At 48.0% G+C, this 25,968-nt stretch overlaps 3 protein-coding genes across 3 annotated transcripts; 2 read left to right on the plus strand and 1 right to left on the minus strand.

The window, feature by feature from the left end:
• Positions 1–8,922: 8,922 nt before the first annotated feature.
• Positions 8,923–11,356, plus strand: LAJ45_03987 (uncharacterized protein; the record flags this gene model as incomplete). Its single annotated transcript, XM_046113569.1, has 8 exons — positions 8,923–8,962; positions 9,152–9,260; positions 9,351–9,372; positions 9,639–9,665; positions 10,000–10,185; positions 10,511–10,526; positions 10,614–10,854; positions 11,320–11,356. 8 exons carry the CDS (start codon positions 8,923–8,925, stop codon positions 11,354–11,356), a joined length of 678 nt encoding a protein of 225 aa, XP_045973298.1.
• Positions 11,357–12,311: 955 nt separating this feature from the next.
• Positions 12,312–16,041, plus strand: LAJ45_03988 (uncharacterized protein; the record flags this gene model as incomplete). Its single annotated transcript, XM_046113570.1, has 6 exons — positions 12,312–13,116; positions 13,186–13,318; positions 13,407–14,233; positions 14,297–15,023; positions 15,798–15,876; positions 15,943–16,041. 6 exons carry the CDS (start codon positions 12,312–12,314, stop codon positions 16,039–16,041), a joined length of 2,670 nt encoding a protein of 889 aa, XP_045973299.1.
• Positions 16,042–17,959: 1,918 nt separating this feature from the next.
• LAJ45_03989 (uncharacterized protein) lies at positions 17,960–22,526 on the minus strand (the record flags this gene model as incomplete). Its single annotated transcript, XM_046113571.1, has 5 exons — positions 17,960–18,156; positions 18,256–19,257; positions 19,327–20,970; positions 21,025–21,232; positions 21,405–22,526. The coding sequence occupies 5 exons, from the start codon at positions 22,524–22,526 to the stop codon at positions 17,960–17,962; spliced, it is 4,173 nt and encodes a 1,390-aa protein (XP_045973300.1).
• Between the last annotated feature and the right edge of the window lie 3,442 nt (positions 22,527–25,968).

The raw sequence follows: 25,968 nt of genomic DNA on the forward strand, positions 1-25,968 counted from the left end.
ACCTTCCTTCCCTCCGGGGCCAGGGGGACGGATCAATTCTTCATTCACCGAAGGGACCAAAAACCAAAACCGGCCAAAACGCCAATATAGAGTTATTATCTATGATATAGTCATTATCATCCATCATTGACACCAGCTGCCTGCTAGCTAGTTTTAATTCGAATTCCTAAGTAATGATCCATGATCGTCACAAATCCTGAAACCAGCACTTGTCATAGGACGGGAATACAGTAGAATGAAATAGCTGCAGCACATCTAGCTCCGGGTGCAGTCCTGATAGTTAGCTGCTGCACGTCTCGTCGAATCTGCGTGACTGATCATGATTGAAAAAAATTAACCTCAGATCGGCCCTTTCGCCCCTTCTCTTCTCCCTAGCCAGCCAGCTAGGCAGACAGCGAGTCGGACAACCACGGCTCCCCATACTTCTCCAGGCGTTACATTGTTCCGAGATGAGATATTGCCCATGGGGGTAGTTTTTTCTTACGATCGATCACACGATATCACTCGATGTGCATCCATCCATTCCATCCACCACCACCTCACCTCATGCTCGCTCACTCACTCACTCAAAAGAGGACCGAGTTACGTATGTCCCCCAGGTAAGGGAAGGAGAAGAAGAAAAAAAAGCCTCTTGTCGTCACAATCACGTGCGCCGTATCATACACGTCAGGAATTTCGGGAAGAATATGCCCTTTTTAACCAGGAGCTAGCCAGCGATCCGAGTCAGTGTGGTGTTTCGGATCAGTGAGAGGGGAGAAGAGAGGAAGGGAACGGTGAGCTTCCGACTGGTTGGGAGAATTGCTGGGTGTGATGGAGGGGTAAAAAAATTACGAGGGAGTGTGAAAGTACAGTAGATAGAGAGAGATGGAGAGTGATAGTGATAGTGAAAAAGAGAGAGTATGTACGGCATTTCCTAGTTTGGTAGAGTTGAGAGTTGAAATGCATACGTATGGGGCATGCAGAATAGGCTACGCTGTCTACAAGGTGTACTCTATGTACCTGCTACAGCTACAGCTACGGCTACAGCTACACTACAAGTCTACTACTGTATGTGCTCAGTTTTTCTGGGGAAACAACTCTATAGCTAAAGCAGATACATAGATCTATCTCTCTCTTGATCAAACATCATGCACTGCACCAGTTTGTGTGTGTGTGCTCTTTCTTCACACCACAACTACAACCACAACCACGACCAACCCGCCCGCAAGAACCAAGCAGACGGTGAAACTTACGCATGTATGTAGAGACGAGACGGAGCTAAAAGAAAACTTGCAGTTTATGGTTTGCCTCGCTGCGATGCTAGATTTCCTGCGTTGCATGGAGCACCAGCGAGCGAGGTCCGGTCCGTAGGGCTGACCTGCTCCCCTCCACTGCTCCTTCCACCCCCAATGCAGGCTGGATTAGAGTAACTAGAAGCTACATAGACCTGGATAGCAGGCTGAAGCTGCTGCTCCTGCTGCTGGGGAAGGACCTGCTATCGAATCACCAAGCTACGAACCTCTAGATCTCAAGGGGGCCGGGTGGGCGGGGAGGGGGGGATGTTTGACATCCGCACTTTGTGCAGTTTCCACCCAAATTTTATTTTTTTCTTGCCCCCCTCCTGTATCTAGTGATGTGAGGTGAAAGACTTTTAGGTGGAGGTAGGTACTTTCTCTTGATTCCTTTTACCAGGTCTCTCGACTTCGTCTACAACGGTGCAGCGGCCCAATCAGCGGCATGGATACAAGGGGTGGTGGTGTGTGTGTGAGAAGAAGTGAGACATGGACAAGGGCTCTATGCAAGCGCTGCGATTGTTTGCATGCCTTGCCCTGTCCTGCCCTTTCGTCAACCGAACAATGCAGCCCTTTTGACTCTGATTCTGTTTTATTTTATTTTTCTTATGATATCCCAGCGAACTGGGAATCCTAAAAAGACAGGCCTTGCTTGCTTCACCATATTCTACCTACATACATACACTAGACTTACGGGTAAGGTTATTCTGCATCACGAACGACGGCCTATCGTGACAGCAGAGAAAATAAAAATGCCTGTAGATTATCGTTACATTTTTTTCTCTACCTAGCGGAGTCACTCTCTGGTATCATTTCCCGAACCCATCACGGCGTGCGGTATTTGCAGGGGGGAGGGAAACAATGAGGGTAGATGGTATCGATCAACCTACCTAGACAGACTCACTCATCATGCAGGCTAGGACGACACAGCAACAACGAGCCACCGCGATTTCAGATTTCATCCGTCCCCATCCGACACGCTGGGGCTGGAGGGCTAGGTAGGAGCTAGGTTCTAGCTCAGAGGTATCTTAGACTCAAGAGTAATAGGCAGAGCAAGAGCGGTCAATTGGAGTTCTCGGTAGTTTCACAATAACCGTGCGTGAGTACTGTCGGCGGGAAACCTATTAGAATAAAAAAAAACTTTGGGTGCATAATATTTGCCCATCATCATATCAAACACCACGATCCTCGAAGACCAGTGCAAAACAAAGCAAAACAAAACAGAGAAGCAGCAGATCAGTCACGCACCACCACTCCCCATCACCCCTTGCTTTGCTTACTTTACTACCATCGCCATATCAATGACGGTGTTCGTCAGAAACCCTTCCGCGCCCCCTCTTAGCTAGCCCATAGCTAGCAGCAAGCTTTCTGCTGCATTTGGTGACTACTCCGGCAATTGGCGCGCTTGTTGATACACTGTTTAAGGGCTCGTATCAAAAGGACCAAGAGGTAAGAGTAAAAAAGTCTCTCTATCCCGTATATCTTTACCTCTTCTGGCCGAGGCGAGAGAGAAAAAAAAACGTAAGGAGGGACGGCTTATTCATACGGCCTCGCTATCTTGTCCCGAGATGAAGGGTAATGATTGACTAGAGGGTAACTTGAAACGAGGACAGTTTAACCACCACCTTAGACCTACCTAACCTTACCACCCATGACAATCTAGCGCCGCACCGTTGCGCCTCAGCCATATTTAGAATAACCTGGGGTAAGATAGAGTATGTAGGAAAGCAGAAAAACAACAATGCTATGCTTGTCCTGGTCATCATGCCACACATATTATTATGATCTTCCGTGCTTTTGCTTTGGGCTTTGGCTTAATTGCTGGAGGCACTGTTGGATCATTAACAATTTATGGCTCCTTTTAATAATCAGCCAAATAAATCATCAATTGGGCTCCCCCACCCCCGATGTGAACCGCCGGCCGCTACGGCGGCTCTAAATGTTTCATAAATGAGGAGGGGGGCGCCTTCAAACAAGTTTTTCGAGATACGATACTGTCTGAGATGGAACAATAAGAACTATGGATAGGATCTATAGGATATGCAAATCACAAGGGGGAAGGGGGGGGGGGTGTGCCGGGGGTAGAAGGGAGTCGACAACAGACACACAACCCTTTGTTGTATGCTTATCTTGACAACGGCGGCGGCAACGTCACACTGAGAATTGAAATGCCCTCATATGACCACCGTAACACCCCTCACTCCCCTTCGTAGTAAGCAGTTTGCCGGCTGGGGCTGAATTGGTTTGAGTGTTGCCTTGAGGCTAGGCTGGTTCTAACTTCTAATTGTACAACAATAACAGCCGATCCGTCTATTCTAGTGGTGCCCGGTTAGAAGTAGAGTCTACGATGCTAGCTAGGATCACGATGCCAGACGTGATATATTTGATATATTTGATATATTTTTATATACCCAAGAGAGGGAGAACGAGAGGAGTTGTGAGATTTTGAGAGATCTAGATACCGTGACTAGGAGAGATATCGATATATCATGAGGTCGAGGTTCCTAAAATCCACACTGATGAGGACGTGACAGTTATACCCATCCGGCATAAATAATTGCAATTGCAAGACTAACTAGTCAATAGACTAGTCAATGATTACGAAACCCGAACTGCAGTGCACCTCCCACGTTACGTTTCGGCTGTCCTTCTCCTTCGGCCCAGATCGGCCGGTCCGCCTCACCTTCGAGTGAGTACCTCTCGGTACTCAACCTACCACAAACGTGACAGCAAGAGGGGGGGGAAACAATCAAAAAAATTGGTTAGTTACCGATATTAATTATAATTATCACCGGGCATTTATGCGAACCTCTCTCTGGTCTCTTGTGGGGGCGCTCGCCCATCGCCAACCTTCGTGGCGGTGTATGATTGGCCCCGCAGCCGTTGGCCCATCCCATCCAAACCAGATATACCAGAACCAGATACCAGACAAAAAAATAATGTGAAACCTGTTTTTTCACCCCCCTTCCTCTTCCCACTCCGCTCCTTCCTCTCCCCTCACTGGCCCGGGACCAGCTGTTATCTTACTCTACTCTAATTTGTTTGGGGAGTAGGGGGGAAGGCGGAGAACTCCATGGAGTAGTTTGTAGAGGGCTAGGTAGCCAGGAATGGCATTTTGGAAGAGGCAAGAGACGTGTTTAGCGCATTGGATTGGGAAGGAAATAGGACGACGTTATTGGGCTGGGTTGCGAGGAAAGAAAAGAAGAAGAGGAAGAAGGAAGAAGTGGAAGAAGAAGAAAGGTGGGCGGGATCTGATCATCTGCCCTTCGGTACACGCGCGCGCTGGATAGGACAGGACACGTTCAATCCGTCGTTATGAAAAAAGACTACACCTGGGGGAGGGAAATGACACATAGTGCAGGTTCCCGTCTAGGTACAGTATGATGTAGGATTTGTTACTGTTTAACTGTTTGGTGCACCTGAGCTTCTGTAAGGGGGAATATATTGAATGGAATTATTTATGAAATACGGTATCTAGAGTACAGAATAAACTGGTCGCCAGAGGTCCTAGATCAAAAAACAAAAAACAGAAAGAAAAAACAGTACGGCACATCGTTACTTAGACTGAGAATATGAGAGATGATAGCAATTGAATTCGGGTTTTCGGTAAGAAGGCCTAGACCTGTACTTCTAGATCCGGCGGACATGGAGAAGATCCAATTTCTCTTCGATGGCGTTCAGGATGAGTTCTAGACAGCAGCGACCGGGGGTGGGTGTGTGGTTTTGGCGAGACCGTTTAAGAAGTCACCTCATCGATTTTCACTCGCCTTCTACAGCAAGATTTCTTGATGACCACCATTGCGGATTTTCGCGTGGCAAAGACACCACATTGTTCGCTTCAGCAAACGAGGGCTTCGTGGAGAGCCAATGGGCGGTGCGGTGAGAGCGTTACCGTAATTCATATCCTGCCGGGAGCTCGGCCAAACCCAGATAGATGGACGACTTACCAGCACCACCAGCGGAACGGAAGCCTGGGGGGTGGAGAGCAGGGCTTGTTTCAGGATCTTGACCTTTTGCCACTGATTGGCCGATAAACCCTCTCAGATCACCGTATGGCAGTTGATCCTCGTCATTTTTTTGTTGAGAGGGTGGGCAGGCCATAAAAATCGATGCGCTGGCAGACTTTGTGGTTTTGTCAACGTTCTTCTCTACGAATGCTCCAAATGGGGCAATATATCATGGGGTTCTAAGCGAGATAGGGAAGTGTGTGCTCTCTCTCTCTTTTTTTTTTTTTTTTTTTTTACCTCTCATGGTTTGGTGGCCCCCAATTACCAGCTGTACAATTTTGGCTATCTCGATCTGATTTCCCTTGGACCACACAAAATACAGGGATTGGGATTTTCGGTCAGCGAGCGGCGATGATAGATGGATGGTGCTTCTGTCTGAATATTGGGGAAGAAAGCCTGGGGAAGTTTTCTTTCTCTTCTCCCTTCTTTTTTTTATTTTTCCAGCTTTTACTTCCCTTCCCCAGTAGGCCACCGCGGGCTCTCTGTCACGATCGAGCCGTGCGTACTAATCGACTTAGGCAGCTTATCGCCGTTCGTGTTACAGCCGAGAGAGAAAAGAATCGTCGAAAGTAGGCAGGACAGGCTCCTCACTAACGTCGTCAGTCACTTCAATTCAATATTACACCCCCATCATGGTTATCCCGTCGCGAGCATTCTCCCGGTTACTCAATTATCAAATCTATATCCCTTTGTAGTAGTGTAAGTAGTACTCTAGCGTAAGTCACGTAGTGTTATTAGTGGTGGTACATACCGTTTAACGACGGCGGTTCCCTCTCCGTACCGTTCTTATCAAAGTTATCGGTTATTGCCTCGGATCCAAGGAATGGCAAAATTGATATGTTTCATACTTGTACATATTCGTTCCTAGTCCTTCCAGGCTATGATATGATGATCGTGCATTCGAATCTCAGTACGAAAATACATTCCCTACCCCCCTCCACCATACCGCAATGCAAGGGTCAGGGCTATTCTCGTCCGTCGTTACACGCTGCACATATATGACCTGGCCCTTGGAGTTACTTACACTGGTTTATCTCAAAACTTGGTAATCTCTTAAAAATAAAAAAAAAATACAAATCCATGATGGTGGTGTTACCCCGGTCCCGTCGAAGGTAGGGTCGCACCCACCGGAACTCCAGTGGCTTCCCGCAACCTTGCAGCTCCTTAGGTAGCCCAGACGTCGAGATCAGCGTGAATGCATGCATACACATATGCAAGTGGCTTTACGCACAGCGGGCTTGCGTGATGCAAACTGCAGCCCCGCTGCCTGCAGGGACCGTGCATAATACGTGTATCCAGTCGACACCAATAGATTCCGCAGGATACACCCATTTCTTGGGGCAGCGATTTTTTTGGCTAAGTGGAAAGCGTGAGATCGAGTATGTGTGGGGAGAGAAAGTGTTCTTGGTTGTGGTTGTGGTTGCGGTTGTCTGGTTTTTCCCTCCAGGTTGTGGTTGATGTTGTGCAAACGGATTAATTGTGCGCCAGACGAGTGTTCTTCCGGGCACACAGCCAAGGGCACAGCGATGGTCGTTACACACTCTTAGCATGTAGATACGGCATCGAAAAGGGATCCAACCTTGCAATATGTACATACATATAGAGCACTCTGCACACATATCATGAGAGTAAAAAAAGTATAATTTTATAGATAAATCAAAGGGAAAAAGAATTGATTGCAAGGCTACCAAGTCACATCAATTGATGGATTTTCCTTGTCTAGCTCCAAGGATTGTGGAACACAGCGGGAGGTTGCATGTCTTCTGTCACGCGTTTTTTCTTGAGCCGCGCCGAGAGAGAAATAATGATAGAGAAAGCACCATTTTAGACCAGAAACGGCTCAACGCGGGGAAGTGGAAGGCGGAAAGACAAAAAACAGATTATGGAAAAGATGAAAAAAATTGAAACGAGCCGGAAAAAAGATTTCAGGAGTCCAAGCGCATCTAGCATCGGGAACGGATAGAATACCCCAGCTTAGAGCGTTACGCCAATCGCCAATAAGGATCTACTCTTAACAAGTCGTACTGGGCGTGTGTATCTATGCCATAGATGTGTGTATGGTGTGTGTGTGTGATGTTCCTCGCAACAACGTCCGCTGCAGTCCTAAATGTAGAAGAGTATTATACCAACTTCGTAGGGAGCGCAATTCTCGCAGCTCGCCGCCGTTGTCCGCGGGGGCGGCAGGGAAATAGCAATGGATCAATAATAATAAATGTGGTGGAATCTATCTGCAGTGTTGGTGATAACCCGCCTTCAAAAACGGAAGGATATTGGTAGTCATCTTCTTGAAATATAACTGCAAGTGATACTGGCCCGTTTTCTCAAAGGTTACCGGTTGCAATCATGATGCATCACTCGCCCCATCAGTCACTGTCACGTGTGACTGGCACATACACATACACCTACAGTACTTACACATAGCTCCTACATGTAACATAACTCACACATTCCAATAATATCTCGTCCTGCAGTGAATCTGTGCTTAGTGGCGGGAACTAAATGTAAAATCGGCCGCCGGAGATTTTCGGCTTACAGAGTAAACAAGGTTGCAGTACATGTTGCAGAGTGCTTTGACGAGAGACAATAAAGAAGGTACGGAGAAGGGCTTACATGCTTCTCTTGCAGTCGTCCTCGGGAACGGAATAAAGGGTGTAGATAGAAGAACACACACACTGCGCAAGGCCGCCGACAGAGTAGAATGGACGGGAAATAACCAAGGAGGATGTGATAATCCGTTCCGTACCTAGTCAGGCAAGGCACATCGGCAGGACGAGTGCAACGTGACGGGGAGCGGAAGCAAGGCCTTTGTTCAAGTTTCCGATTGACCAAATGGGGGAGGAGGAGATGTGGGTTGAGAATCCGGGAGAGCTACGCGAGTATGCGTCCGTTTGGCATAAAATAGTACATCCGCGTGCGTTTGTTGGAGTCCCGCGTGGATCGTGTTTCGTCTCTCTTCTTTGATTGTTACAAGTGCACGAGAAAATGTGACTTTCTTAGTGGACAGTCTCTCTAGTGTGATGAGGTTTTTCTTCCTTTTTTCTTTTTTTCTTCAGCTCGAGCTCTTAGCTAGTTTTCCGAGAAGAATGATAATCAAAGAAGAAGATGAAGAGAAATCTCTACCGGGAAAGAGAACAAGAAGAGAGGCAGTTTTGTTTTTGAATCTTTGATGATCCTCAAAGAGTACATAGAGGGTTAAATATGCCTACCAGCCTCTATCCGTAGATGTAACACGAAAGCCACGAGTTGCACATGAGGAAGCAGCACTGAGAGATCGCAGCATTCTTCTGCCCGTCATCCTTTTGTTCCTCCTACATATCACTCACTAGCCACTGCGTAGAATCATCACAGACTACATATCTGCTTAGAGTGCTGAGCTCTTTCTCGCAACAGCTCCATCCTAGCTGTCTCTCTACCTCTCCATTTGCGGTTGTGGTTGTGCCTATCACATACGCAACACAAGCTCCATCGGCAGTAGCGAGAGGAGCACAGTGGCTCTCTCTGACATCCCCCTCAACCAAGCCCCCAACATCATTCTTACCCAAGCTCCTTGCTTTTTGCCGGCGCGTCCCCGATTTACTTTTTCCGTAAGTGAGTGTGTGTGATCCCTTCTTATTCCATCATACTCAGGCTGGATGGAGAGCATGATGTTGCTTGCAGACTCAGAGATGGGAGACTTCGATACTGGTACATCCATCGCGCTAGATGGCAATTCCATACTCTAGAACAGCTCTCTCTCACAGCAACGAATGGCTTCTGCTTCTACCAAAAGAAATACCTCTTACTGATTTACATGCCAGCCAGCTCTTCACCTCCACCACCATCATCATCATCATCAAGTCAGGTAGCATCAATAGGAAGCAACATTACCGGAAGGGCAGCATAGTCCGGAACGCTTACCAACCGTGACCGCCCTCGATATCTATCTTAATCTTGCATCATCTGCCGTTGGCTCTGTCGTTATCCGCCGACCAAATCCTATCCGGTATACCCAATCATTGACGCCTCCATTATTATCCGATCACTCCAGTCGTAAGTCTCGTGTCTCACGCTGAAGCAAGCAATTCGCTTGTAGGACAGATCGATTTTCTGGTCACGTCAATTCACATCGCAGCAGCCAGGGGTGCGCCAAAGGCCCACACAGACTGCGAATCGGCAAGAACCACGCGATAGACCTCTGAACTAAAATCAGACTTATCCCTTCCGTCTGTCGCGTGTCGTCGTGTCTTTGATTTGGTGAAATACCAATACAGGAAGTAGAGCTACAGAAGAGACCAACCATTTCATATTTCTCGACTTTGATTCTTTATTTCATTTTTCCCGGCGCATTTGTTCCTTACCGGCCATCTCCTGCTCATTCTAGCTTATTCTAGATCTAATACTGGTAAGAGTAAGTAATAGTTACACCTGCTATCTTTGATCTTTCAAAACTCCTACTCCATGTTGGCAATGGAACCTTCATTTTCCCCACGTTCATAAGTTTTTCCTTGGGCCGTGGCTCCTTCCTATCCCCACGCTCTCAACTATGATCCTTTCCAAAAAAAAAAAAAAAAAACCACCGCCAATGAGCGGAGTAACAGTGCTTCCATTTTTATACATGGTTCCTCCTTGCCAACGCACACTCCACCGGTCTAAGGCTCTAACCAAATTCGTCACGCTACCAACTTTATACCCTAACCCTGCATCAAATCCAAGATCCGTCAGGCTAACCAGATGCGTTGTAGCTGTCGCGCCTGCAGTCCCCTTCTGCGCCAATTCTCACTCGAACCCCTGCACCCTTTTTTGTTGCGGGTGCCGAGCCAGCCAATAGCAGGAGACCCCAGCAGCCTCCCAGTCAACCCTTTCCTCCGCCTGGTTCGTTCAGACTGGAGGGTGGCCCTCGCTCTCCGCAGGACCACTCACGAGGAGGGGTATCTGGGACTGGCTGCGCTGTGCTGGCCTGGGAAAGGAACCACCGACATTCTCGCTGAATTGATTGCCCTTATTTTTTTCCTTCTTTCCTTTTTCCTTCTTCCGAAGGGGTTCATTATTATTATTACGATTATCATTTGTGTGTTAATTGCTTGCCCCTTCCTTGGCCAAGGAGAGACGGGAAAGAAGGAAAGGAGGTGAAAAGCAAGAGATCGAGGTAAGAAGGGAGAATAACGAGAGAAAGTAGTTACGAAAAGGCTACATACTTAGAGGTCTCTGCCCCAAAAAAAACGAGATATAGAGAGTGATTGAGAAAGCAACCAGGAATTCCATCAAACTGGTAAGTACCCACTTTAGTTCCTTGGATTGACCAATGGGAGAGCACTGAGTGAGCAAGTTGGACTAACTGTCCCGTTGACGGCGAAAGCTCTCTTCACTCACTCGATTGCGCCGTCCCAACCCCCTCACACACCCATATCCGTTCCCTTTCTCTTCCCCCGGCAAGTCCAAGTCGAAAGTCCCTCGCCAGAGTCTGAACGGTTTGACACCTCTCGCCGTAACCCCTGTTCGACCGCCCAGCCTCCAATCCAGCCTCTCTATACCAGACGAGACGACGGAGGCAGCGAAAGAGAAATCATTGTAGAAAAAAAAGAAGACAGAAAGCCAGTGTACGTACATACATACCTGCCTCCTCCTTTTCCTCTTCGCACCACCTCCATCCCATCAACTGTGCTGCGTGAGGGCAAGCAAAAAAAAAAAAAAAAAAGACCTCCACTTGGACGTACCATCATTGCTTGCTGCTTGCGCTACTTCCCTGCAAGTCGCCCCGACCCGCATCGTAAATTCTACATTTGCTCTTCCTCTTCTCGACTCTCTTCATTCACTCTCTCGAGCTTTCCCCAGCCTCTCCTCGAAGAACCACTTCCCCCCATCATTCTCTCCTCCTCCACACACCCACCCCCTACCCTACCCTACATCCTCTCCCACCCCCTCCCCTCGCTCAACCTCTCCTGCTCGGTTCGTCGCGCAATTCCTTCCCTCCCTTCCCTTATTCCTCTTCCCTTCTCCTCCTCGCGCCTACCATACACGCCCTGCGTTTCCTTTGCATCATTAACGACCGGCCGATCTTGCAGCAAGGCGCAACTGGAGCTTCACGACATTTCATTTTAAGCCTCTCCCCCGATCCAAGACACTCCTAGTCACAGTTGGAAAAAAACTGCTGCTGGAGCAAAGGATAAGGCTCAGTGCATCTCTTACGACCAACGAGAAATACGAACGAACGAAACTTACGAGGAGGCGCTATTCTGCAATTGCAACGACATTCAATAATCAAAACAAAAATCACACACGTAAAAATAATCACGCCCCCCCCCCCAAAATAGTCATTCAGCATTTACGAATTTGAAACGAAGCAAACGCCAAAAAGTTTCCCCCAAAAGTTGTTATCTTTCCCACGAATATTCTTCCGTCCAAAGCATTGCATTCCAACTCATCAACGAGACAAAACGCTTCCTCTGGCATTCCTATCCTAGAACTGTAGTATACGGCACTGTATAATACAGGCTATTTCAGCTTTCTTCATTCCCCGGACACAGGCATTGTCTTGATCGCATTCGTGTTCTTCAGTATCAAAAAAGTTGTCCTCTCAGTCTCTTTGACATTTTTTCTTGGCTGGTATTTTTTTTGCCTCGTCCATTGATTCGTTTCTGCATCCATCTGCACTTTACCGAGCGACTTGTACTGCATCTCTGTGGTTGGTTGAGCATTCCCACTGCATCCAAGCAACAGTTTCTCATCGTCGCGGCTACAGGACGAATCCCATTACCTTCTGCTGCATCCACTGGAAGGATTAGCCGCTACTCCAATTTTCTGGTGGAAGCCACACCGTTATTTAACGGTTAATAAAGACATCGAATCTGTTGGCTGAAATAAGCACAGAGCCCTCGTCTTTACTGTTTTATATTCCTCGGAATTCCCTAAAATCCGCCATCAAAAGGCAATCACCGGTCCAACCAACAAGCTGGAGCTACCTTCCCTCTCCTCGGTCCAGACTAGAGTTCCCCCTCTCGACGTCTTCGCTTGGAACAGCGGCGGGTTCAACAATCATCCTCACTATAAGTCGAGTATGTCCAACGATAAGCCTCCATCAGCTCTATCTATTCCGCAATCTGTAACAAACTTGTCAAATAACTCCCCTCGCTCCTTGGGAACATCTATTCTTAACGGCTCCCACACTGGTCCCAATTCTGCCAACGCTTCTTCATTAAGCAAGCTGAACACACCTCCCGGGAACAACGGGCCACCTCAGCAACACGCTCTTCCGAACCCCAATATCCATTCCCCACAACAGCAACACCCCCAATCGTACCCTTCTCACGGCCCTCAGTTCTCGCCGTACGGCAACGATAACTCGGGATACATGCAGTCGCAAAGCCAGCCACCATATATCGGTGTTGACTTTCATCAGCATCATCTTTCTCAGGGGCAGCCTCCTACACCGCAGACCGCGACATCTGGGAGTAACATGAACTTCCCTCCTCAACCGCCTGTTCTTCAACCGAACTACAACCAACCCCACCACAATGGTTTCCCACCATTCCAGTTTCCTGCCTCCAATGGAGTCTCCTCTCCTGCTGGGCAACCCGGTGTTTCGGGGCCAATGGTACACCCTACACAGCAGTTGTTGCCATTGCCACAGAACACCCAGCTAACACCCAGCCCATCACCACTAACTGCTGTATCTGCGGGGGGTCCTCAAACACCCGCATCTGCTACAGCGGCTGGTGGCTTTGGTAACCAAACCTTTGACACCACCGGTCAGCACGCACCCCCTGGAATGAAACCCAGGGTTACTGCAACGCTGTGGGAGGACGAGGGCAGCTTATGTTTCCAAGTAGAGGCGAAGGGTGTATGCGTGGCGAGGCGAGAAGGTTTGTACTTCGCGTACCATCGCTTCATCTAAAGTTTTTCCCGCTAACGATTATTTGAACCGATAAAAGACAACCATATGATAAACGGTACAAAGTTACTGAACGTGGCTGGAATGACCCGAGGAAGACGTGATGGAATCCTCAAAAGCGAGAAGGTCCGCCATGTAGTAAAAATTGGGCCAATGCACCTTAAGGGAGTATGGTGAGTAGTTGTTGCATCTAATCGTAGATTGCCTATATCTACGATTAGACCTATATGGTTCAATAAAGCTAACCTGCCATGTCTGTAGGATTCCATTTGACCGTGCGTTGGATTTTGCCAACAAAGAGAAGATCACGGAATTGTTGTATCCTCTCTTTGTGCATAACATTGGTGCTCTGCTCTACCACCCTGCAAACACTCACCGAACCCACGCGGTGGTGGCTGCTGCCGAGCGTCGCAAGCAAGACAACCTGCAGAACCAGATGCAGCAACAGAGAAGGGGCCCTTCGGAACTCATCTCCTCACCACACCCCCCTCCATTGCATCATCATCATGCTATGCAAGGCGGTATGCAGCAGCCTCACCACCTCGCTCCCCATAACCTGGCTCAAGGACCTCACCAGATCAACAGCCGACCGGGTATTGAGCGGAGCCTGTCATTCCCCACACCCCCATCGAGTGCGTCGAGTGTAATGGGTGGTGTCAATCCCGATGGCTCATTTTGGAATGGGGGAAGTATGGTTCAAGGAGGACCTGGTAGTCAGCCATTGGCAATTGACACTGTTATGAACAGTCGTTCTATGCCAACCACACCGGCGACAACCCCTCCCGGCGGTGCCATACAGCAACTACAGTCGTATCCACCACTACAACAATCGGGCCCGTATAACTCAAATGCTTCAGGGATGCCACAAAACAACCCTATTGCGCAGCAGAATATGCAGAGGTTTGGACAACCCTTGCCCCAACCAACCCAATACATGAACCAGAACCGGGAAGCTAGCAACATGGGACCACCTCCTACAGCTCGTGGACCACCGGCATCACTTTCCAGGCCGTCGTCGAGGCAGAACAACGCGGAGGAGGTACACCCCAAGGAAGAAGGCGGTGAGGAACAAAATGGATTAGAACAGGGTGAACATGAGGACCAAAACCAGGGTGAAGAGGAGGCCGAACATGAAGCTGACCATGAGGAAGAATACACTCACGATGCCAACAACTACCCCGGTGGTCATCGTTCCGGAAACAGTTACTATCCTCCTCTAAACGCTGATCATGCCCCTCATCTCTCCCCAGAGATTAACGGATCACCCAACCATGGTGGGCAGGCACCGTCAACTCCGGTTCGATCATATGGAACTGCGAGCGGCAATGTTCCCCGGACAATCGATGGTGGTTCCGGCGCTACTCCACGCACCGCCCCTACAGCGTCTCAATCGCAATGGGTTCAAAATCCGCACGGGTACTCAACCCCACCTAGAACTGCCACTAACGGTGGACGCCAGGCACCGCCCCAAAGGAATCTCTATCAACTGGTGAGCGGTGACGCTGCTGCTGACCAGCACAATGGATCAAATGGGGCTGGTGCTCCTGATAGTGGTTACCCGGGTCAAGGTCTAGGTGTTTCCATCCCTGCACAGACGCCCCAACAACCTTATAGTGGGATGAATGGATCATCAACCCCCTCATCCAACAAGCGTATGAGGATGGAAGATGAGGATGAGAATGGTTCCCGCCCTTCAAGCCGGGGACATGACGAAAGACCTGGTGGGGATTCTGAGGGGGGTTTGAAGAGACGCAAGACGATCCGTGAAGGCTCCACACCTGTCATTGGCGGCGCAGGCTCTGCATTCGACAGGAACGCCGATGGACGCCTCAACCGCACACGGTCGGCAGTACAGCCAACTCGGGCAGCGAACAGGCGGTGATTTATCTATAGACTATTGTTTTTTTTTTTAGCTTGCCCCCCCAAAATTCAGCAAGGATATATCAAATTTGGCATGCAGGAGTTGAGAGTCTATTCATTCGTCTTTGATTTTAGTTTTTTTTTTTTTGATTTTTCCGGATTGATGGGATGGGTTGAATAATCCGTGGGTCGGCTTTTGGTTTGGGGTTCTTTTCTGTTTTGTCTTTTCCTTTGCAAAAAAAGATATGAAGTGACGCAGCGAATCCTTTTTTGTTCTTACAATAACCACACATGTCTTCGACGTATTTTCTTTTGGGTCATTATTTTTTGTGAATCATTCTTAAGCTATATTCTCTAGGGGTCTTAAGTCTGCTTCCATCTGTTCATTTTTTTATCTTCTGTGGATGCTTTTGTCTTATACCTGTGTGTTGCTAGTCTGGTTTCCACGTTACATCCATGTGTCTTTTCGCCTTGAATGTTCTCACGATTGTGCTTTTATCGTAACGGCCGTCACGACTTTTCTCCCTCTCTGGTTTGTGAATGGATGGGGTAAAACTTTTATAGTGGTGGAAATCTTTTATCATTTTATCATACCTTTCCCTCGTGTTTCTCATAGTTATTAGTTCCTTGTTTTTTGCGTTTGGGATTTGATTTATTTGTGAGTAACTGTTTTTAGGCAGGGGAGTGTGTTGGAATCCAAAAAATTTGGCGGTCTCTACAACGAAATCCTACAAGGCAATGTTCTGGTTTCTATTGCTTTTTGTACCTATTATTATTTACTCCGATTGATAGCTATCTGGCCTTTGGTCCCTTCGCTATCGGCAAAACAACCATTGAGGCCCGCGAGGCGCGGAGTTGCAAAACAATCCATGTACGTGCCTCTCGATCAGATGTGAAAATAGGATAAGAATTGTTCACTGCCGTTTTTAATCTGTAGTCTTCTTGTTTCCGTACAAGACCCAATCTGGCACAGTCTTCTTTTATTCCCCTTACATCAGCGCTCAACTCTCTCTCTTCGTCTGCATCCTGCATCTAGTAAAACGGACCGTCCCTACGTACTGTAGGCGGGCCTGCCCACCAGCACCAGCACCAGCAGCACCAGCACCAGTTTTTTCCCTCCCAGAAGGAGGGAAAGAAACACCAAAGCAAAGTGCGGGGAAGGCAAGCCAGGGGCTCATTGGCTGCCGCTGCCTGTGTGTTGGGTGATTACTCGGTTGGATTGGAACTTATGCGTGCATGAGTAGCGGTGCGGTGTCTCCGAGGTTCGTGCGTGCATATAAATGGGGGGGGCAGAAAGTCAGGTAAGGGAGAGATCGATCCTCCAATATCCACACACCCCCCTCCCTTCAATTGGAAGACTCTACACAGCCACGCCTAGTGGAGACACCGGCCACATCATGTACACGGTTCAGCCTTCATGTATGCGGCACGAGAAGGTGGAGGAGGAAAACCTCGTAGATGGTACCTATCCTCCCCATCTTCCTCCACATATGCAATGTTGCTTATTTCAGTGCCTTTTCTCTCCCTCCCACCTCTTTAGTTTGACTACCTACCGTGCATAACGCAAGATCCGAGGGCTGGGGGGGGGGGGGGGGGGGAGGTAGCGAGAGAGATGATGGTGATGTTGGTGAAGGTGATGATGGTGAAGGTGATGATGATGGTGATGTATGTGTATGTGTATGTGTATGTGTATGTGTATGTGTATGTGTCCACTCATGGGTGCAACAAACCCCATGAATAGCTCAATTGCAATTGCGGTCCCAGACTTTCAAACTCTCTAATCTGTTCGCCGGAAATCCAATGGTGCATAAGATACCTGTCACGCCTATCACCGTCCATCCATCGCGTTATGTGCAACCAATGCCAATGTGGTGCTGCCAAAAGGAATGGCCGTGTTTTATATCATGCATTCTTTGCTTTTTGCTTTTATTTTTTCTACCCTTCTCCTCGTGGAGCTTGCCTTGTCTTATTATCACAAAATCTTCACAGGATTAGAATATACTACTGAATGTGGTATGTACAGACCATACTGAGGAAAAGAAATGAAAACCCCCCGTGGGGAAAAGAAAAGGAAGTGGGGAGCATTGATGTTCCAGGTCCCAGGTTATCGCATCTTTCGTTCGTGAATTGAACGGTCCAGCGAGGGCAGATTTCACCTTGTGCGTTTATCAAGCCGTTGATGCAGCCTTGGTACAAATACCGGAAACTTCAGTGTAAGACTTGGTAAAAACCGGGGAGGAATTATCTCGATACATCCTGATCGATAGTAGTATTATTTATCCCCGACACCCTGTTCCGTCTTGTAGCAATCATATGAGTACGTCTAACTCAGCCACTATTGGAGAGAGAGAGAGAAAAAAAAGACGCGAATAGAAAAGACCCTCGGAGCATCATAACCATGAAGCAGAAAAAAAAAAGATATCCCCTGACGCGTACCCCCATCCTATTCACATGAAGAAAGAAATAAAAAAAATAAATAAGGAATATCCCGTAACCCACACCCCACCAACATTTATGAACTGAACAATCCGCAATAATAATAACAAAGACACAATCATCCACATCTATCCTAGTTGCCCCACCCGTGTAAGTAGTTATGTGCAGTCCACAACACCCATCCCTTTCACCTTGCCATCATATGACAGAAGGTGCTCTAAATGAGAAGGAAATACGTAAAGGGAAGAAAAGAAATATGAAGAGTTAAAAAAGCAAAGTAGGTGGTAAAATATTCACACCAGCTTCCCAATGGTTAAGGAAGCTAGGACGGAAAGAAAGGATTCAAAAATAAACAAAAAATCATACAGGCCAACCCGCATACCCTTCGCCACCTCAAGTAATATGTTCAAGAAACGCAACGGGAATAATAAAAATAGACAAACGCCATAGATATGATACCAAAGATAGCCGCCCAGTAACGAAGAAAACCCCCCCTTAAAATCTAACAATTAACTAACCTAGGGAGCAGAAACCCATTCGGTCCCGCGCTTCACGAACTTGTCTAACAATAAGGTGACATCGGTGAGAACGAAGCGGCAGATATAGAAACCGAAAAATTCCGCGGCGTGACGGTGACTCAATTCCAGGCCGACCTTAACGGTCATGGGTATCTTCTTTCCAGAGTTGTTGTCATCATCTAGAACATTCAATCGGTCTATCATCGCGGTCAGAAAAATCATGCACCTAAAGCAAGGATCACGTTGATGTGTCCCATAAACGGACTATATGTCCCATTGAAAGAAAAGTAACATACCCAATATCTGAGCAGCATCGAAAAGCTTCGCTAGAGCGCCAATATAAGCTGCATGAGGTCCCCCAAATGTCACCCCATCCAAATTCCTTACAGGCTGAGTCGCTATATCGTTCCCAGCCTTCGGTAACCCTTTTGCAGCATAATTGAAGTCCCCCGCCAAATTGCTGGAACTTCCAAAAGAACTCAAAGCTGTGTTGGAGTTCTTTGTCCTCAGCTTTCTCAACGAAAAGTAGCTCTTCCCACCACTGACACCAGTGCTTTTGGTTATCATGTCTGAATTTCCGTTCTCTGGAATAGACCCATCGGTGCCATACATGGCACGTGCACCAGATGACCCAACATCATTACCGAGCTTTTTTGAGAGAACAGCCTGAACACGGTCAAGAACACCTTCAAGGGATTGCATCTCTTCATAGATGGCGTTAACATTGTCCTGGTTTACAGTTGCAAGTTTTCCCAATGCAGCGCTGACAAGGTCACAACAAGAAATCTTGTCGTCGATGGCCTTGATCTTGACGCCTTTGATGAACCAGACTTCACGTGGCACAAATACTCTCGCAGAAATATACCCGCCCCTTGGGTGCACCACAGTTTGGTAGAGACACCTCATCAACCAATATGGTTTACTTAAAGCCTCCCCTGGACATGGTTCAAGCGGGACGGGCTGACCGGCCGCCAAGTGATCTGCGCTACTCGGAGTAGCAGGCGAATGAAGTTTGTTTTCAAACAGATGCATTCCTCCAGCCTGGAGTCCAGCGGTGGGCGGAAGCCCCATTGGCGTCCCTGGGACAATGCTTGGGGTAGCTGGTGTAGCACTCCTGGGAAACGCCTTCCGCAAATTTGAGGTGCTACTAGACGAAAATAATCCACTGCTGGAGTTTACGGGTGAGGATTCCTGATCTGGAGATGCTAAAGTACGACTCTTCAAGCTCGCGGATGATTGGATTTGCCTAAGTGCACCTGGGAGGCCAGGGATCCTTGCCGTAAACCTGGATGGAGAAGCTGAACCTTCGTCGTCAGAAACTGTTTTATTCATAGTAACTGCGGAGATGATTCCAGAGATGATCCCACCAGGAGGCTCCAAGCTTGACGGAGTAGGAGAGTGAAGGTTTCTTCCAGTATAGTTTCCGGCTGTTGTTGCTGGTGGTGTCGGTATTGGTCCATCCCTCAGTTCAGAAGAAGTACTCGGCCGTGAGGGAATAGCTGCACCTGCGGTTTTAGGGGGGATATTTAAAGGTGGAGTGAGCGGGGGTGGTAATGAAGAGTAATCCGTAGAAAGCTCTGAATCCACATTTGGTACAGATGGAGAAGGTCCGCGGACTATAGTTGTAGGAACAACACCATAAATTGAGGAGCCGTTTCCGGACGGTGATGTCTCGATCTTCAGAGGTTCTGATAATGCGGAGAGCCGGCGGGACCTAACGCTAGAAGACTTTGAAACAGATAAACTAGGGATTGAAGCAATGTTAGGGATTGGAAGGTTTGGGACTGGTTCCGTTATTTCTCTTTTGGAAGATGAGAATGAAAGGGGAGCGGGAGCCAATGGAAGATGTTCCGTATGTACAGATGCAGGAGGTCTATATTTCGGAGACGGACTTTGATGTGGTAGTATAGACGGTGGTGATTGAAATGGCGGTGGCGTAGAAGGCGCCTCATCAACTGTAGATAATGGCGTAGGAACATTAAGCATATGCGCAGACCCAATAGAACTAGCCCATGTCGTTCCTGAATATCCACTGCTTCCCGATTCTCGCACAGGAAGAGTCGAATCGGAATATGAGGCTCCTGATTCTCTAGGTAACGCTGTTTTTGAGTCCAAATTGAATTCAAAATCATCCAGGGTGTACCCTCTTGTCATTTCCTCCAACATGCGCTCATCCTCTGAGTCATCATCGTCGTCATCTCCATCGTCAAAGAAATCTAATTCCGAGTGACGCCGTCGCTCAACCAACCCCAATCGCTCTCTTTCCAGCTTCCGCTCCTTCTCCCTGGCTATCTCCAATTCCATTTCCCGCTCAACCTCTCGCACCCGTTGCTTTGCACGTTCCACATTTAAACGTGGGCTTTTCATCATTAACATTTCCTCATCCCGATCGTAGGTTGGGTGGTCGTATGTGTAGTCCACTTCGTAAGGATCGTCGTAGGCCGCCTCCACAGCAGCATCCATTTGTGCATCAAAATCATCCACAAACTCCCGCATCTGTCTCTCTCTTTCCAAACGTATCTCCCTTTCACTCTGCCGCCGTGGCTTTTTCCTCGTCCAGCCTGGCGATGACTCTCCGGATACCGATCCCCCGGATTCATCGATTGTGTTCAGCCAACTCGTCGACACCTCACTTCCTTGTCGGGAATGCGTAGTATTTGACAAATTGCTCATATTTGACTGTCGATGTGAGGATCGCCTCGACGAAACTGAAGAAGCATCAGAGCCCGATCTCCGAATCCCATAATCCCGTTCCTTCTGCGGCGAAAACCTTGGTGAGAGTGCAGCAGCGCCAAATGTGAATGATTCCCGATTGTTATGCTCCATAAATGATCTCGTCATCACATCACCATCACCCTCCATGAAATCCTCTCTCCTGGGTGATATGGGCGCGTATATCACTGGGGACAGTTGCGGGAGAGGTATAAGTTCGGCTGAGCGTCTATTGGATACGGATATTGGTAGTGGAAGTACGGTCTCATGCGATATTGGTGGCATCAAGTTTTCTGAACCTAGATATAATGAATCTGTTCTCGGGGGTACAGGGGTATTATTTTGTGGCACACCATTCCCATAGCGCCCCTTACCAAAGACAGGCGTTGCTGTAGCGGTTGAAATTATCATTGTGGATTCGCCATCATCGTCAATCGTGAAGAGGCTTTCACGATCTGTGTATTCCTCTGTGAGCGGGCGCGCGGGGAGCTGTTTCTGTACAGTCGCGTTCCGTGGGGCGAGCGCTTTTAGTTCCTCGATGCGCTGGGTATATGTTTGTTGCTAATCACACCTAAATTAGCTTCGTTTCAATATACTTTCCCAGCACCTGGCAACCACAATGTTTCATGCAAGGCAAAAGAGCAAGGTTTATAGTAAACATCAAAAATATCGCGGGGTTCAGGAACACAAAGCCATCGCAGCTGCTGCTGTGCGGCGGGGGTGGGAGGCTCACTATAGCCTGCAATTTTCTCCTATCCTCTTCTCCTCCAGCTCTCCTCATTACTTGTTCCAGTAACGCACAAGCATCCCCGTATGCCACCATTGCGCCCTCGTAATTCTCTGCATTGTCAAGCGTGACCGCCGTGTTGGCCTTCTGCAGAGCGGATGATAACATCGCCTTCTGACTAGGCGACCTGTGTTCCCTTGTTTTGGCCTTCGGCGACCCCCTTGCCTTTACAGAATCAGTGGGCGAAAAAACCGAACTCTTCGGCTCTGGCGCGGACGCGGGGAGAAGCGATGGATCCTCCTTGCCGCTACGATGTTGTGTGCGAGTATTGTTGATCCCGTAGTAAGGAGCGGGGGACGAGGTAGCGATGGATAATTGCGCAGCGGGATTCGTACGTCGAGGCCGCGGGGGCGACGATTTCCAGAACTGAGACCCTTCGGATGTTCCAGTCGATGGCGTAGTTATGGAAGAACTCGTTCCGGAATAGCTTAATGGAAAGGGGTTTGTTGCGGCGATAGCAGTAACAGGACCGGGAAGACGTCTTGCTGGAGAAAGCTGAGAAACCGCGTCGTTTGTGTGGGAGTGCAATTTTAATGCAGGGCGGAACCTAGATATCGGCGACGAATTGGATTGGGGAGCTGTGGGTGTGGACGAGGTTGAAGGTGTGTTATTAGTGGTGGTATTGGTAGTAGTGCTTGTGATGGTGGTGGGAGATGTCGCAATAAGATTTGCCTCGTTATCGAAGCTCCCGGAGATGCCAAAAAGATCAATGTTACGGCCCCTAATAGTACGCTGACTATCCGAGCTCTCTACCTGAGCTGTGGAAGGTATTATTTTCTCTTTTTCAAACTTTGCAAAGCCAGGCGATAACACCACGTGCACTGGAGCCGCTATAGCGGTCACCCCCTTCCCAGATGACGTTGACGATATCGATGCCGATGAGGTAGATCTATGGTGAGGGGGAGGGTGGTGGTTATGGTGGTGATTATTCTGAGCAGATGGTGGACGTTGGTATCCAACGCGAGGTGCGGTAACAGCAGCAGTAGCAGTAGTACTAGCAACAGCACCAGTGCGAGCTAGTGACGGTGACGGCGATGCTACTGCTGATGTCCCACTTGACCGCACCATCCCACCCAATTGAAGATTGCTTTTTCTTAATTTTAGAGAGGGAGGGGTAGGAAACCTCCGCTTTGGGGGTGGTTGGAAGATATTTGGGGAGGTTAGGCTGGCTGGCTGGCTGGCTGGGATGCGGTCTAACTGAACTTCGCACTTGTTTCCAGCAAATGAGAATATGATAGGGACTTGGTGATTCAGAATATAGGAGAAACAAAAATGTGGATAATCTAGGCAGGACCAGGCACGAGGTGTCTAGTCGGGGTGAGGGTTGCCCCTGAAGGTAGGTAAGGTTAGCAACGAACGAGGGATTGATTCGGCGGGTACAGGGAGGGATGCTCACTTTGGGTTTTTTTCTTTCTTACTTCCCTTTGGGTGTAGGATTTTCCTATTTCCTTTTGTGTCTGATGGATGTCTCTCTTGCCCACCTGTCCTTTTTCTCTTTCTCCCACTGTTACTAGAGCTTTATTAACTCTGATGAATTGTAGGCCAGCCAGCCAATGGGCTGCTGGAAGGGACCTCCTCCCTTCTTTCCTGCTTTTCTGCTATCACTCGGTACGCACTGGTACTGATTGATACAATAAAGACCCTCTCAACTCACTTCCGTACCGCCCTGCCCTAGGCTTGTCCTCCCTCAACTATCGTTGCTCGGTTCACAACCTCTGCAACAGGAGAGGTGCAATGAAACGTTGCAGGGCGAAGAAAGGAAGGAAAGTTAGCTTATGCTAGGAACTAGTCCTACTCCTAGTAGTGATGAGTGGCCAATTGAGATGTGAGTGAACAAGGTAGGTTTTCTTCTTTTCTGTAGAGCGAAGGATCAACACACACGGTATCGATTGCAGAAGGAAGGGAAGGGTTTACGACACGGCAGTGCGTATGTAATGGGTAAGGTATGGGTCAAGGTTCAAGCATAGGAGAAATTGTTAAGAGGAGGGGAAAAAAAGAGTCCCACCCCGACCCCAGACAACTCAAGCTTGTGTGTGACGCCCAAGTAAATATCGAGGAAACAAGGGAAATCGATTTCTTCCACAAGATGACTGAGTAAGAAATAAGAACGGATGAAATTTTGAAAGGTGTCCGGAGCTAGAACTTTACTCCTGGCGTGGGAAATAAATATAGTAGTAGCTCAATGGACAGGCAGACATAGGGATAGATGAAGACGCGAGGCCCTCCGCATCTCCTCTTACGATGTTTGCTTAGTATACTTTCTTTCCTGCTTATCCTATGCAAATATAATATCTGCATATCCATTTACAGAATCGACGGAGTTAGCGTTCATGAGGTGCAGGTTTGTAGCATTTGCATATACATCCAAGTTGTACCAGTACTGGATGTAGTCTACATGCACTATGTAGGCAGCATTGGAGTGCCTACAGCTGTTTCCCGTCCAATCCCCCACTCTTCCTTGACCTCTCTCTAGCTTTCTACCCCTGAATTCTCCAACGACGGTGATCTGAACCACCGTTCTTTGACGGGAGATCAGGCATCTTGTTTATGATCCTAGACCTCCCGCTGTATGTTGTATGTACCTACTCTTTTTGCCGCCGGAAACGAAACCCTTCGGTAACTTCTAGCGCACCAATAACATTGCTAGACATCTATGGCGACATGATACACATTTACTTGCTTAAATACCGTCTGCTCTTGAAGCTTTGATACCAAACTCATTACCTATACAATAACCATACCGTACCATACGAACTAGGAGAATCAAGATGGAAAAAATTAAGGGAAAAAACCGAAGCATCTGTTGTCGCGCAAGCAGCTATCCGCGAACACAATGAACCCACAACCAACTACTTTGGCAAGGGTCGGTTTCGGTATTGACCCCCTAGATGACGATACCCCAGTTCAATATCTAAAGTGCCATGCTACTGCCAGCACCAATACATGTACCTATACTCTATACTTATTGCCCCCGCATTATCGTCATCATCTACGCTACATGTATGTGCTTATGTAGTCAGAAAATACCGAGACATGATGCCGAGGACAATTAATTAAAGTATAAAAGCATCCATCAACCTACGATCATGAACAAGGATAAAAAATAAAGTAAAATAAAATAAAAGAGGCCGATTCGGAAAGGCTAGCTGCTTATGGTTGTAGCTGGTCTGTTCACTTATGTCTCGCCGAAATAGACGAGCCCACGGAAGGTTCGGCTCGGTGTTACACGCCCTATTTCTTTAAGAAACCGAGGCAAACGATACTGACAGGTACATACATGTAAAATACTACCAATGTGGCTAATACCTACACTAGGTAATGAAGCACCATGTTAGAACGAGATGAGATGAGCATGCAAGTTAATTTTGGCTTGTGGCAAATACGGGGAAAGTGAATTATCTATTGCCCTGGTTGGTTCAGAGGGCCCTGGAGGTTGAATCTTTACATGCCTAGAGGTATATACAAGGCTCTGCATTAAGTGAGTGAACGGATCCTTACCGGTCAACACCCCATTTAGTTCGCTCACTTAATGCCAGAGCCTTGTACATGTGCACTAGCTAACATTTCCAGCGCGTTGGGTTCAAACAATCCACAAAATGACGTGCGTGGATCGATACCTGCCTCAGCCTCAAGATTTAAAATCGGCATTCCCAAGACTGTTGAAATTCCTTTTCGACTTTCTGTAAATACTTCGAGCAAAGCATCGCAGGGGGTAAAAAGAAAAAGGGGTAAAATACATGTATGCAATAAGTATTCCTCCGACAAGCGACGTCACAGGTTTGGCGCCGCACTTTTTTCACGCGACTTCCCCAACGTTATTGATCAGTCACCACTCTGCGCACTTTGTTTAGGAGAATTAAAGACTGGAGTTTAAGTCTGTTGCACTGCATATTATTATGAGGATAGGTGACTCGCCTGTTAGAGTATGTAGGCACCTACGCCAACCGAGCCGATATGCATGCAGATGTATGCATCCATATCGTGGCTCTAACATTCTTGCAAGGGTTGGTTCGCGCCAAGAACTCGTGGGTGTTGCGCATCATAAGATATCAATCGGTCATGTGTGCGCATGTGCATACAGGTGAACATCTTCTACGTATACAAAAACAACAATCAGCCGGAATCGCTCCAATCACCAACCCCCTGGAGATTCTTCACTTAAACTTGAAGGCACGAGGCATTAATATCTACTGATTCTCTCTTTTTATGGCTCCATGATTGGCGGATTAGGTCGCAATTGTACATGTGCACAATCATAGGGCCCGGATCACACGGGGTAAGGTTAAGTTAAATGAAAGCTGGGGAGTTAGCCAGCTATTGGTGCGCATGCCAGAGTGTAGGTGATTTCGCATTCTTACATCTGTGGCTGGTGTACTGGGCAGCGATATCACATAACAGGCATGTGCACACGGCGATGGCTCGTGGAGACTTTCTGCGCTAGCAGCCCCTCACACGCCCAGGCTGATAAGACCTCGCACTGTTTTGTAAGCCTACCGAGTGAGAAATTGTG

Source organism: Morchella importuna, assembly GCF_003444635.1.
Source record: "Morchella importuna strain M04M26 chromosome Unknown Morimp01GS009, whole genome shotgun sequence".
In the NCBI taxonomy this organism is placed as follows: domain Eukaryota; kingdom Fungi; phylum Ascomycota; class Pezizomycetes; order Pezizales; family Morchellaceae; genus Morchella; species Morchella importuna.